The following is a 13,938-nucleotide window of genomic DNA, read 5'->3' on the forward strand; positions in this document are numbered from 1 at the left end:
CTACTGAAATGGAGGATGAGTTTTAAGCTCTTAATGAAATTCAGTGTTAAAACACAAGTACCTCTAAAAGTAACAAAGGTAATGAAAGAACTTCACCTAAACAATCTTCAAGGTGGTGCCGCCTTAATAGAGAGTTGGAGTTTTTTTCTTAAAAAATTGTTGAAAATGATAAGCGCAAGACCATAAAAGCACTAAGCGAGTTATAAGGAACTTGAGAACACATGGTACTCGTGTGTGTATTCTTATCGTTATTGTCATATGGAATAACTGGTTCAAAATTACACGCTACCTTTGATTCCGACTATACTTTATTTGAATTACACTATGGTTAGATTCAAATCAAAAGACATCTAATCCTTATGCATGAGTATCGTATATTATGAATATGAGACTTGTTAATTTTGAACAAGTGAGGGATTGCTGTGATAATGTTGTTCAAAACCAACAACAACAATATTAAAAAAAAAAAAAAAAATTGGTCCATGCGACCGCATGGCCTTATGCCGAGACCAAATGGTCTCGGCATGGGCAAAGGTTTGTACCATGTGGTCACATGGTGCAATTATTTGGTTGTTGGAGGTTGTTTTCTCCCCTTGTAAATTAAAATTTGGTGACTTTTGACTTAAAATTTGGTAACATTTCATGAATATGGTGTATGCCTATATATATTGGATCCATGTTGAAGGCAAAAACATCACAAAAACATCAATGTTCCATATTACTTCCAAAATCAAATATCAAAGTCTTTAAAAGTCGTATTCATATTCATCCTTCGTATTCTTCAAGTTCTCTAGGATTTGCACTTGTGCTTTGATGCTTAAATCCTTGCAAGGCTTGTTATAATTCTACAAATCATTTGCCAACAACCTTCGAAACATCTCAAATTCATAGGAGAAGGGGCAAATATCGTTTGAGGACAACGATATCGTGTTCAAGCCATTCATTGATACAAGATTCGTGATTATCTTGTTATTGGCATTTCCGATTCATATTTTGTGATCTCTACTCCAATCCGGTGAATTTTCTCCAACAAAAAATAGCCATGTCGTCCAACCCTAACTGCTCAACCCTGATCCAAGCAGAATTTCAGGACAACGAAATCTTTCTACGCCAAGTATAATCTGGAAATCTTCCTTGGTTAGAGGATGAAAATGCGGTGCCTCTGCAGTAGAAGACCCTGATTCCGATTTGAAAATAAATGATGAATCGATTTTTATGAGTAATTCACGTGTAAGAGTAAATCAGAAAAGGATTATGACTTTGGTGAAAATATTGATGAATGATAAAATGGATTGCTGAATAAATTCCGGGGTTTGGATTTGGGGATGAAATTAGAGCATATGTTTTGTGTAATAAATGGGGAAATGTGCTGCGTCTAAGGGTTGTGGGAATTGGAGTGGAGTGATTGTCGGTGAAAACAGAAAAAGATTGGTAAGTTCAGTAATTTGGAGAAAATTAATTATATTGCTATTTTTCAGCATTTGTTGAAATTAATTCATTGACAGCCGTGGGTTGTAATTTTCACAAAAATAAAAATAAAAATGACGAAACCCTTGCAGCGCCCAAGAAAAACTGAGAGTTTTCGTCCTAGGAATTTCCAGGAATGGCGAGTTTCAAAACCTGCCAACAATTTTCCGCCAAAATAGTAACGGTTTAAACTGGAAGAAAACTATCCACACATCCACCGGCTATTTCCGCCATCTCTGCCCTCCTCCGCTCTATAAAAACCTCCCACCACCGTACCATTTTCTTCATTCTTGAGCTGTGCAGTGTTTCTCTAAGTATATAGAGAACTGCTGCAATCTACGGGAATCAAAAAAACAAAATAAAGCCTACAGCAATCTAATTTAAAAAAATAAATAAAATAAAATCTTTAACTCACTAGAAAGAATGGCACGACAGGTTGTTGCTCTTGCTCTTCTCTTCGTCGCCCTCGCCGGGGTTGTCGCCGCCCAGTCACCTAGCAGCGCTCCATCATCCTCCCGAGCTGCGGCTCCATCAAAGTCCGCCTCAACCCCCACCGCCACCCCCAAGGCATCTCCAATCTCAACACCTGTGCCATCACCGAAGGCCTCCAGCCCCGCTGCCGGTCCCAGCACTGCACGAACACCCGAGAGCTCTCCTGCTCCTGAGTCTCAGGCAGATTCCCCTACTGATGAGCTATCATCTCCACCTGCTCCAGCCAGTAAGGCAGGCTCACCCGTCCCTACAGCTGAAGGACCAGACGCCATCGCACCCGCTCCTGAGGCTGACCATGCCAATGGCGCCGCCAGCTTGAAGGTCTCCGCCACCATCGGTGCTGCCGCTGTCGCCGGATTCTTCTTCTAAGCTGTTAAATTATTTCTTTGTATAAATTCCTTCATTATTTTGTATGCAATGTGATAGAAATAACGTAACCCTCGGTAAGAGGAAACTCATTTTAACAGTGGTTTCTCATAATTCTCGAATTATTAAATATTAACACAATATACATTTTGGAGGTCACTTCGAAGTATAGAGATTTAGCCCGACAACCATTAAAAATAAAATAAGTTTGGAATAGTGATTTTTTTGAATAATGTGTATTTTAAAAGAAAATTTTTTTATTTTACATGCAAAATATTTTATTATGAAAGTATATGATTGTAAATGAATTAAAAAAAAAAATTATTTTAATGATTGTGTTATTCGCACTATCATAATTCTCATATCGTATAGCATCATAGCAATAGCTCCAGACGATCTTAACTTGAAGTGCATAATTAAATTTTCCTACCAAGTTGCTCATGTTGTTTTTCAAAAAATCTTTGATCTTATAAAATAATATACTTAAAATGGTCAAAATAGTTCGAGCCTAAAAATTGGCTCAATTCACAATTATTGACGTCTCAAATCTCAAAAATGAAAGGACAATTAAACTTAAACTAGGCAGTTTAAGAGGATTGTCTGGTCACAACAAAAAAGTTTTAAACTTCGTTAATGACTCTTCATCGAGTTTCTACCCTCTTCATCAATCTGTTTTCGCGTTGGTAAAAGCGACTTGACGGTTTAATCCGTCATTTTTGGTGCAGCGTTTTTATCTAATTCGCAACATAATTTCGATGGAAATGGCAATACAGTTAACACTGCAAAATTCTTCAAAACAGCAGCATACACAGTGAACTTCCTTTTGTTTCTATGACAATATTTGTTAGTTTTTTTTTTATCATTTTGCATGTATTTATTTTTTGTTTTGTGAATGATTTGCCGTCCCGACTAATGTTTGTTGTTGGGCAACGGAGATCGACCTAGTCTTTGAATAGGTGCATCTGTTCGTTTTTAACAGTTACTTCCAACAGATATGTTCTTCATTTCAAGGGACACACCTATTCAAACGGTTGACTCAATTTCTATAAATTCCAGGCGAATTCTCGTTTGCAAAACACATTAAAAAATTATTCTTCTCTCTTTCTCTTGGCATCATCAGTTCTTTTCGAGTGTTTTCTTGGTTTGATCAAATAGTCACAATTTGAATCAAACGCTTCCATTGTATCCTGAGAGAGATTTTCTATCATACTCCAGTTGTGATTTCATTGGATAGAGAAGAAACATCTCTTAAAAGATAACGTTTTTCGTGACTTGGAATTCATTAAGTTTTCAAATTTTCCTACATTTTTCTCAACAATATTTATATAATTAAAATTAAGGTCTAAATGCTGATAATTTGTTCCAAATATAACATTTATTTAACTAACAGCAAGAGCCCCTCCTGCAGCAGTGCAGCTAAGTGCACCCGCACTAGTGGTAATTGAAGCCACCAGGGAAGATGGTCTCGCGCCAAACTGGATGCCTGGGGAGTAGGCGGACAATGAGGCACTGGGCCCAGACTGCCAGAAATGGGCACTGTTCAACATCAAGTCACCTTCCCATCTCCAATTCTAGTGTCTGCTTTCACTTTCTCGAGAATCTTCGTGCTTTGTTAGCTGCGCATGTTAAGGGTCAAATCCCAAGCTAAAACACTATCATCCGTGGTTCAAGACAATAATATACTCTTAACTTATAATGTTAGATTAAAAGTGTAACCGTACCTTTATCGTGTATCGTTATCATGTATATGCTATTATTTTTGTCGATGTTTTTATTGTTTTATTGAGTTTTTATGTTTTAGACCAATTCCAAGCAGGATTGCAAATAGGTTAATTATATTACTACTAGGAATTTTATTAAGTTCACTACAATTTTAAGTATTTTTCTTATTTACTTAAATAACCTTAAATAAAATTACATAAATAAGTTTTATTATATTTTTTCACATAAAAGAATTTATTGTTACACCACAAAGATCAAATAATCCATTTGAAACTCATTTGATCAACAAAGCCCTAAAAATTCTCTCTCAATATCAAACAATTAAATTAGAATAATGCAATCTGCAGTCACGCACTATCGTGTCGTCTTGCATGACATACATATAGCTATTAGTGATTTGATGTATAAGACAATAAAAACTATCATATTATTGTATCAAATCACTAACCAACACATATATATCACGTAGGTCCACTACGATACTGAGCGACTACAAAGAGCATTACTCAATAATTTATAGGAAGATTGCTCGTATTATTGATGAGATGGTGCTTGATGGATGCTTACCTGGTGAGGAAACATGAAACACCATATTGAATGGGCTTTGGGACAAAAGAAAGTAGCTGAATTGTTACAAGCCGAATCCCAAGAATAGTTTCTGAAAGAAAGTTTCTCAAAACAGTTCATGGCATAATCCCAAGAAAAGTGCCGAGTTGAACAGGCTAAAGAAAGACAGCCGCTTCGAGTGGAGGGGTGAAATGTAAAGAATAATGATGTCGTTTACTTTATTTTTCCCTTTTTATTTTAGTTTGATTAAGTTGTATTTGTAAATTGACTGTGGTGTATTTATCAAGATGTGTGATGTAATAAATAAAAGTTGTGATGGTAATATATTTACCCTTGCAAATTTTGGCCAAAGACATGGAAGAGGATGAAAACTGTGGCAATGATACCTAGCATGGCTTGATTGAGCTAGCAGTAACTAAGACAGGAATCGTGCTTATGGGCTTTACTCGCTGAAGCAAGCAATCCATCGCTTAAGCAACTCAACATGAGTTCGATTCTGGTGTTGTTGGGTGGTATTGGCCTCTCTCACCCTAAAAGCTAGTTTAAGAGGTGATTATTTCCCTCACACTTATAAATTGAATGTCAATCCTATCCACAATCGATGTGGAACAATCTTAACAATCTCCCCCTCACACATCGAGCTTTGTGAGAAACCAAACACATCTCCCCCACACATATCGGGCCCTGCGGGAGATCAAACCGTCTCCTCCTCACACAAAGGGCCTGCGGGAAATCAAACCAGTCTTTCTCTCACATAAACCCATATCTCTGTAACTATTGGGCCGGAGACGATTGCTGGGCAGTGTTGGGTGGTATTGGACCTCTCTCACTCTAAAAGCTAACTCAAGAGATGAGAATTTCTCTCACACTTATAAATTGAATACCAACCTCATCTCACAATCAATGTGGGACAACCTCAACAGGTGTGACTTTTACATGACTTGATGAATATCTTGGGTATAATTTTGGTGTGATTAGGACTGGAAAACCCTCATCTATATAAATAATTAAATATTGAGAGGAGAATTGTTAGGAGTCGAGAACAATTCATCTATTTGTCTAAATGATCCCTGTGTAGAAAATTTATTTAAAAGCTACAAGATATAAAATATACAGTAAAAACAACATAAAGATTTACATCGAAAACAAGAAAAAATGCGGACCATCAAGGATGATAAATTTGTTCAGTCCTATGGAATCTCTTGCATAAAATATCGAAGAAAAATTACGAACCTTCAAGGATGGAGATATTAGACTCTATGATGAGTTTTTATAATCCTATAGAATCTCTGACACACCCAAACCTCCAAACAATCTCAAGAAAAAAAATTCTTTTCTATGTAAATATAATTCTATTTGATAGAAAAGACTCAATCATATTTTAAGTGGACAATACCCAACCAAAATTCCAACAATTACATTAGAACTTTGAATTAACATTTTAATTTAAAAACTGGGTTTGGCTCTCCAAATTTGGAAAGCCAAACTCTTTATAATTAAATGGATTTAAAGTATTTCAATTTTCAATGTAAGAAAATAATAAAAGTTGTTGGAGTATTTCGAAATTTTAACTCTCTAAATTTATAAATGCTCTTCAAATAATATAACATTAATGATGCTACTTTCAAAAAATTTGATGAACATTTCCTTGTGGGTTAGCTAATTTTATTTACGTCGATGACATGCAGGTATAAAAGATGTTATGAGATTCGTTGTCTTGCATGGTGGAACATTCATCAACATGGATGACAAGTGGAAGTGGTTTGAAAACCGAACAACATCAATTGATATTCGAAGTGAATTAGATATGAAGAGCTTGTCAATACAATATCCACCAAAGACCCAAGTGATGAGAAGTTAACATCAAAATCAATATGAAGAGTTTGTTGAGCAGATGAAGACATAATGTAAGGAAGAACTTCTTACTCGTAGTAATGTTTTGTAAGGAAGTATGTTTAAACATTGTCTTTGAAGCCATAGACATACTTATATAGAGTAAAACATGTTAATTAACTCCTACTCCATGTAATTACAATTAATAGACATTTATTTGACAACATAGGTTTGAGACCTATGCTTGTCACCTAATGCAATGATGTAGTTATTACACCCTTGCTTCACAAACTTGTTAACATTGAAACAAAATTATTTGTTTGAGAACTATTTCTTGCCACCAAAAGGGGAGTTTGTTAGGAAAATGTGTAATTGGCAATCTGTGACCAAAGGACCTATTTGTCAAAATTGTAAAGTCAAGGACCAAATTGTAAAGGTCTAATAGTTCAGGGACTAAAGTTGCAATTTAGCAAAGTTCATAGCATAGGTCTAGGGTAAAGTGAGATGCTTTGAAGATGCAAACGGCGCGTTGATTTCGCTAGAGTTTCGCCCTGACCTCGCTCGAGCCTAAATTGCAGAACAGACGTGGTTAAAGTTTCGCTGAGCTGTCGCTCGAGCGAAGGTGCGTCGCTCGAGTTTCGCCAGCACCTCGCTCGAGCGACGGTGTTATCTGGCATTTGGTAATTTTAATGCCTCGCAAATTTTTAACGCTCCATATTACCAAATTCAACCTACTATATAAACAAAACGTCCGATTTTCATTAAAGACCTTTGGAAAACATTCAAACAGGAATTCTTCTCAACTTCCAAAGGATTAAGAACCTAATATTCATTCTTTTCATCTTTTAATTCTTATGGTTTTTTGAATAAAAACATCAACCCTCTCAAAATCAAAACACCGTTTCATATTTCCATATCAACTTCCAGAAGACTCAATTTTAGTGGCTTGTCCATATATTTCGTTTTAAGATTTTCCCATGACAATCTTCCTTCCTATTGTTCCTTTTCTTTAAGGATGACAGCGAGGCAGGTCAACCATTTCCACTCCCGTCCTGTCGGGTATTTTTGTCACCTCTCCCCATCCCCATACCCAATTAAAGCGGGACAAGGTCCGTCGGGGTAGGTTCGAGGTGGGGCGGGGCAGGTCCCTAACCCCATTTATCGCCCATTTAATTTTATTTTTTGTTTAAATTTTACTATTTGCTTTTATTTTTTATATCTTTAGTTAGTTAGTAAATATTATTATTTTTTTCCAGTTTGTTAAAAACAACTTATGTTCTCTTTAAAACAAGATTTTATTTTTGTTTAATAAAAAAATTAACTTTAAACGGGACGGGTAGCGGGACAACGACGGTTTTTCGTACCCGTCTCGTACTCGTCTTGGAGCAATAACCTGGCCTATCCTCATCCCGATCACCCGGTTAGGCAGGTAATTCTCGCTTCATTCGGGTTGGGGCTCACGAGTATCGGGTTAAATGGGTTTTTTTTTTTTCATCCGCAGTCTTCTTGTTTTTTTGAAAAATTCAATATATGCAGAGGAAATTGTTCAAAGATAATGCAATGAGAAAGGAAGTTTAATATGTTCTAGATGAGCCTTTGGAGTGAACCTTCGGATGTATTAATATAAAGACATTTTTATTGAGTAAAAAAAAATGAAAAAAAGATGATCTTCAAAGCTACAATCGTGATATCTATACAAACAATCCTTACAAATAGTCACATAAGTAATTTTCAAATATTTCAAGATTTCATTAATAGGTGTCTGTAGATACATAGAAAGCTAATTATTTAGTTGTTAGATTTCAAGCTGTCATTAAACATAAGTATGTCTGAGATAGTATCAAATTAAGGAATAAGACTGACTTCCTTCTTAACATTCAAATCAAGCAAAGTGTTATATCTAAATAAGCCATTTTTTTAGTTTCTTATAAAATATTAAAATTATTTTCTTTTATGACTGCAGAAAGACAAAGAAGGTTTTAACCAATCAAGCCAACCATATAGAAATTGGGTTTTCTAAACTTCAATGACCATAATGTTTAAATCATCTAGAGAACAGCCATTAGAGCTTAAAATGCCTATGGTACCTCTTGGCTCCATTTGCGGTATGTTTTTATATTCTCTGCATCTCTGTAATTAATAGCTATTTCTATTTCTACATCCACATCGAATGCTTATTTTCTTCAAGGTGGAGAACCATATGCTTACCTTCTTAATGTAACTAATAGCGAACTCAAGTAATCTTTTAAGCAATTGGGAAGTATTCTTTAATGTTGTGGTGGTTTTCTCATTTGAACTTGTGGGATTTAAGCAACAGAAGTAATTGGTATCAAATGATTCAAAATTTCCAGCTTAAATTTAATTTCAATTTTGACTAAATTTTCATGTAAGTATTGTATCATTTATTTTTATTTTTAAGTAACTATTTTCTATCACAAAATTGAGAATATTATCCAAAATGGCACCAAAAAATTTCATCAATTACGATTTTTACACTCATTTCCCTTTCTTTCAAATTATATACAACTGCCTCAACATCCAATACATTTCTTTGATTACTAACTTTTATTTAGTGTTTTTTTGACCAATAACATCGATGCTTAAACCATTTTTTTTCCATGTAGGTAGATCGTGGTGAATTGATGACCTTCTCAACTATTTCTTCCATCCAAGTTTTTGGAAGCAATCATAATGTAAATTGATGATCACATTTTATAGCAAAATCTTATTGTAATTCATGTTTGACCTCTATTTCAGTAATGCCTTAGTTCTCAAAATCTATCATTGTACATTTTTTATGGGGTACAATATTTTTTTTATGCTATTCTTTTAAACTAAAAGTCTAAAATAGGCATATTATTACTTTATAAAATTTCAATATTTTCCATTCTTTGGTTGTGTAAAGTGATGCTGTAGTTTGGTTCAATGGGCTTTTAGAAAATTCAACATTTAGGAATTACAATTTTAAGACGTATTAAAATTGAAGGGAAAAAAAATCTCACGTTGAGATTCATTTGCTGCATGAAAAAACATTTAAGGGATACTCATGCTCACATATTTCTATTCTCTGCCCTTTTTGCACAAACACAAATACAAATATATCTATGACACATTTACTTTAGCGGACGTAAGTATGCAATTCCATTGACAAGTGTTACACAAATTATTCTATATTAGTTACACTCCCTTTAAATACACCTATTTTCAACCAAATTCTTCTATATTAGTTACACTTCCTTTAAATATACCTAATTTCAACTTTTTCTTATTGCTTTTTGTAAATAAATATACTCAATTATGGATTTTCACATTTCTCTTATATTATTAAGTGAATATCTTTATTAGCAAATTCCAACTTTTGACTCATAGATTTCATCACAATTTTGAGATGATAAATTTGATGGGATTTTATATCCATGTTTTACCTACCATAATTATCATTCTCATCTTATACATGAATTACATAAATAACTAACTACAATATGCAATCAATAAGTAATTAACTTTTAGTTCAAAATTGTAAAAACATTTACTTGAACTTTCAAATTTTTTCTTCAAAAATTTACAATTTCTATGCTAATAAAAATACAGCAAATATAAATCTCGTGTAACGCACGTAACAATGACTAATTCTTGTACAAATAACAATCCTCGGGTGCCCCCCAGGGCACATCCAAGTTGGCGGAACAATCACATTGGGGGGCTCTGGAACCAAGTGTGGGGAGTTCGATTCCTGGTTGGAGCAGCCAAGTGATGTAATAACCAGAGGAAGGGTTGGAGCAGCTTGGTGATGTAATAACCATGGAGGAGGGTCTCTTTGGGGAAGGAGTAAAAGCCATGTGGGAACTTGGGAACCAATAAGGGCACAACCTGCGATTTACCTCCACTAGTCACTGAGGGGCCGGGAGCTAGAGGTCCAGGATTTAGTCCGGCTAAGCTGGGACACCTGGGTTATCAAAAAAAAAAAAAAAAAAAAACAATCCTCGGGACAGAGAATTACCCTGTCGACTTTTAAAGTGAGGAGGGCCCTATTGGCCAACTTTTCCAAAATGCAATTGGCAAGGTACAAGATTGTGATTGTCTTCGTAAACTTTGGAGCACAATAAAAAACTTTGGAACACAATAAAAAACTATATATGAACTATCAATCTGAAGTTTATTTTTAAATAATTTATAGGGTAATATCACGTGAACAGCGTGTAAAAAGCACGTTCATTTAATGGCAATATTTTTAACCGCGTGTAACATTGGTGTAATGGTACCTAACTTATGAAATTTCTGTACAAATAGTCCCAAACCTTTCAATTCATTTGAAGAGTTATTAGGGTAATTATATTCACACCACAAATTTTATTTCTTATACGACATTTTTTGAAGTCCAAAAGTTCGTTGAAATAATGTAAAACAACTTATTTTTCATCCTACTTTTAAAAAACAAATCATAAGAAATGTGAAAAAACATTTTTTTTCCCTCATTTCAAAGTACGAAAACAAAATATTTTGATGTAAATTATCTTCAAGAACGAGACGTACTAATTAATCAAAGGTTGAAGAAAAATTTACAGAAAATAATTGCTACATTAATCAGATATTGAGGAATTTAACTACAATTAAAATGTAATGTATCAAATAAAAATTATGATGATAATATAACCATACTAGTTATTATCTAATTTATCGTAAGAATGGGAAATTTTTGATATAAAGACTAAAAAAACCTCACTCAGTCAACCAATAGGTATAAGAGCATCTTCAATATAATCGTGAATCGCTCAAAATTTGTGACGCAAAATCGAGATAAGATATTTTTAAAAAAATATTTTTAAAAGCATATTCATGGAAACTCTATCATGATTGAGCTAAAATAGATATTTGTTAGAACTCTGATTAGATTCAAAGGTTTCGTTAAATATGCTAACTCATCAAAAATTTTGTGTCATACACAAAATTAATTGTGATTTTACTATTATTTTTAAGAAATAAAAGACATCTAGATAGTAATCCATAGAATGCACGGTAAATCAATTTTAAACTTGAATGTCTACTTATTAGACATCAATGTCATGTAGACTGAAGATTTTTCATTATATATTTTTTCACTATCACATCACATGGAACTTTATAAACTTACATGATACTTTCTGTTTCATATATACAGCATGATTTGTAGGGTGATGCTATGTTTAGTCGCTTACATTCCGGTGTCCACTCCCTCACATGTAGGGAGATTCACTTCGAATGAAATATAATTTTTCCTAAATGGGTTCACACCATTATGTATAAATAGTGTATTCCTAATTTTTAAAGCAATTCACATTGTATTAAAGATACTCATAAAGTTTGGTTAGTAGGAAGTGTTGTTTTTCATTTTTGTCATATATTTTTTTATTTTATTTAATTTGACTCGAAGTTTTTAACTATTTTATTGGTTAATTGAATGTAAGCCAATCGAAAGGACTAATTTCACCCATTAATTAAAAGCTTAGAGATGTTTGTACTAAGACGTGAAGGTGAGGACCATTTCCGCCAATTCTCCTATCCAAATCCATCCACCAACACGATATCTCGATATGCATTTCTCAGCCAATCAGGTCATTCCACGTCCATCAATTGAAGCAACACCTTATCTCATCATACTTTGTCTCTCTTTCTCTCTCCTCCCAAAAAGGTCAAGTCTTTCCCCACAAAGGGTGCACTTTTTCATCATTTCTATCACTTTTTGTATGATTGTGCACAAGATAGTATTGTGCATGATAATGATATAGAGAGAAAAATTAACAGATCAAAATTTTTTATTCTTCTGCAAGAAAATCACTGATATCACTTCTCGATGAATTCAAGGAGGTTCAAATCTCGTAAATCAAGAACCAAGGCCAAAAAACCCAAGTTCTTGAGCCTCCGTCTTCAACTTTCACCGGATGAAACTAAAACACCAGAAAAATCTATAGAGATTCCCACCTCCGAGGCCGTCACAGATGCTTGCCACCAGCTAGACTTATTCCCACCACACCCTGAAAATTTGGTGGAAGAAAAGTATACATACACACATGATCAAGACAACGTTGCGTACTTCTTCTCCACCGGGGACAGCGGAGCCACCACCACTCTCACCGGTCTCCTCGACGCCTCCACCATCACTACCTCTTCCTCCAACAACAATAGCATCAGCATCACTAGTTTGTCGCCTTCAGCTCCGCTAACGTATGCTTATGGAGGACAGAACAGCGAGCTTGCACGGACGGCGTTGAGGAACAGGGAGAGAGAGCCCAGTGAAGAAAAGTGGGTGTATTACTCGGAGGTTGTGGAGAGGAAGGTGAAGGAGGAGGAGGTTACTAGCAGCGCCGCCGATCTACGGTGCAAAGATACAGCGGACAAGACACAAAGGTTGTCTTTGAAGCTGGATTATGAGGATATTTTGAATGCTTGGTCCGATAAGGGTCCCCTTTACATACATGCAGAGACTCCACAAACTGTACCTGACATTAACGATGAGTTTTTTGGCCAAGAAACATCCCATGTAAGATCCTTAACTCTTCTTTTGTACTTAATTCCATGAAAACTAATGACTTTTTACAAATTTGTTTTTTAATTGGGGATTAAGTCTCATAAATTACAACTAATGAGAGCCTAATAAGGGGGTGCTCGACTGACCGTAAAGGAAATGAAGACAATTGGATGGAATGGGAATTATATATATAATTTTTAAAAAATGAAAAATAATTCAATGAAGCAATCCTATTACACGGATTTTTGCCAGTTTGATGTATTGTTAGCTAACATAATTTCATTGAACGTTCGACAAAAAATAACTTCAAACCAGTCAATTCAGTATTGTCACCTCATCATGTTAAAATTTTTTATACATTTCATTTGTACAATGAACTTAATTCATATTATATAGGGTAGCAAATGGAGGAGCCGCTTGTCGGCTCAGTCCATGACCCCTTTGGCTCACAATCATAGATTGAAACGATGTCAAAGTTTTTTCACTATCAGACGAGACCTGCTTTTTTGAATTATTTCATTAATTTCTTCAAAAAAATGAGACGTCCTTGGTTGTGGACACGAGTTGAGCTCGAATGTGCAATGGTTAAGCCGTGCAACCCCTAGTTCTAACTTTTATTTGCACATGATATCTATAAGTCCCTTTACTTAATGGGATTAAAATCAAATTTTTAGTAGATTTTGATAAAAAATTGAATCTTATAAAATATGTGGTTATAATTCATTATTAATTTTTACTTAAATTCCCCACCAAATAGAGGCTAAACAATGTTATTTTTGCCCAAATCAAGATACTTTGGACGGTACATCTCTAGCTAGCATAGTATTTGACTATTGTTTTAAAATGTTAACTAAGGCAAAGGTACCCTGGTGGAATGAAAGGGATCCAAAAGGTGGGGTTACGATTAAATTCGATACAGGAATCTTTGGACCATTATAATGAAGTTGCACCCCTTTTCTTTACATTGGGGCCCTCTGCCATCTGTC

General features: G+C 34.8%; 2 protein-coding genes across 2 annotated transcripts; both read left to right on the top strand.

Annotated features, from left to right (window-relative positions):
- Window positions 1-1,770: 1,770 nt before the first annotated feature.
- Window positions 1,771-2,484, top strand: LOC111400814 (classical arabinogalactan protein 11-like). The gene has a single exon (XM_023028223.1). It carries the CDS (start codon window positions 1,891-1,893, stop codon window positions 2,326-2,328), a length of 438 nt encoding a protein of 145 aa, XP_022883991.1. The 5' UTR covers window positions 1,771-1,890; the 3' UTR covers window positions 2,329-2,484.
- A 9,793-nt stretch (window positions 2,485-12,277) lies between these two features.
- LOC111402811 lies at window positions 12,278-13,003 on the top strand. Its single transcript, XM_023031141.1, has one exon. The coding sequence runs from the start codon at window positions 12,278-12,280 to the stop codon at window positions 13,001-13,003; it is 726 nt and encodes a 241-aa protein (XP_022886909.1).
- The last annotated feature ends 935 nt before the right edge of the window (window positions 13,004-13,938 follow it).

Source organism: Olea europaea, chromosome 10, assembly GCF_002742605.1.
Source record: "Olea europaea var. sylvestris chromosome 10, O_europaea_v1, whole genome shotgun sequence".
NCBI lineage: Eukaryota > Viridiplantae > Streptophyta > Magnoliopsida > Lamiales > Oleaceae > Olea > Olea europaea.

Bases quoted from the DNA above. Each gene is read 5' to 3' on its own strand.
- LOC111400814 (XM_023028223.1), top strand. From the start codon at position 1,891: ATGGCACGACAGGTTGTTGCTCTTGCTCTTCTCTTCGTCGCCCTCGCC.
- LOC111402811 (XM_023031141.1), top strand. From the start codon at position 12,278: ATGAATTCAAGGAGGTTCAAATCTCGTAAATCAAGAACCAAGGCCAAA.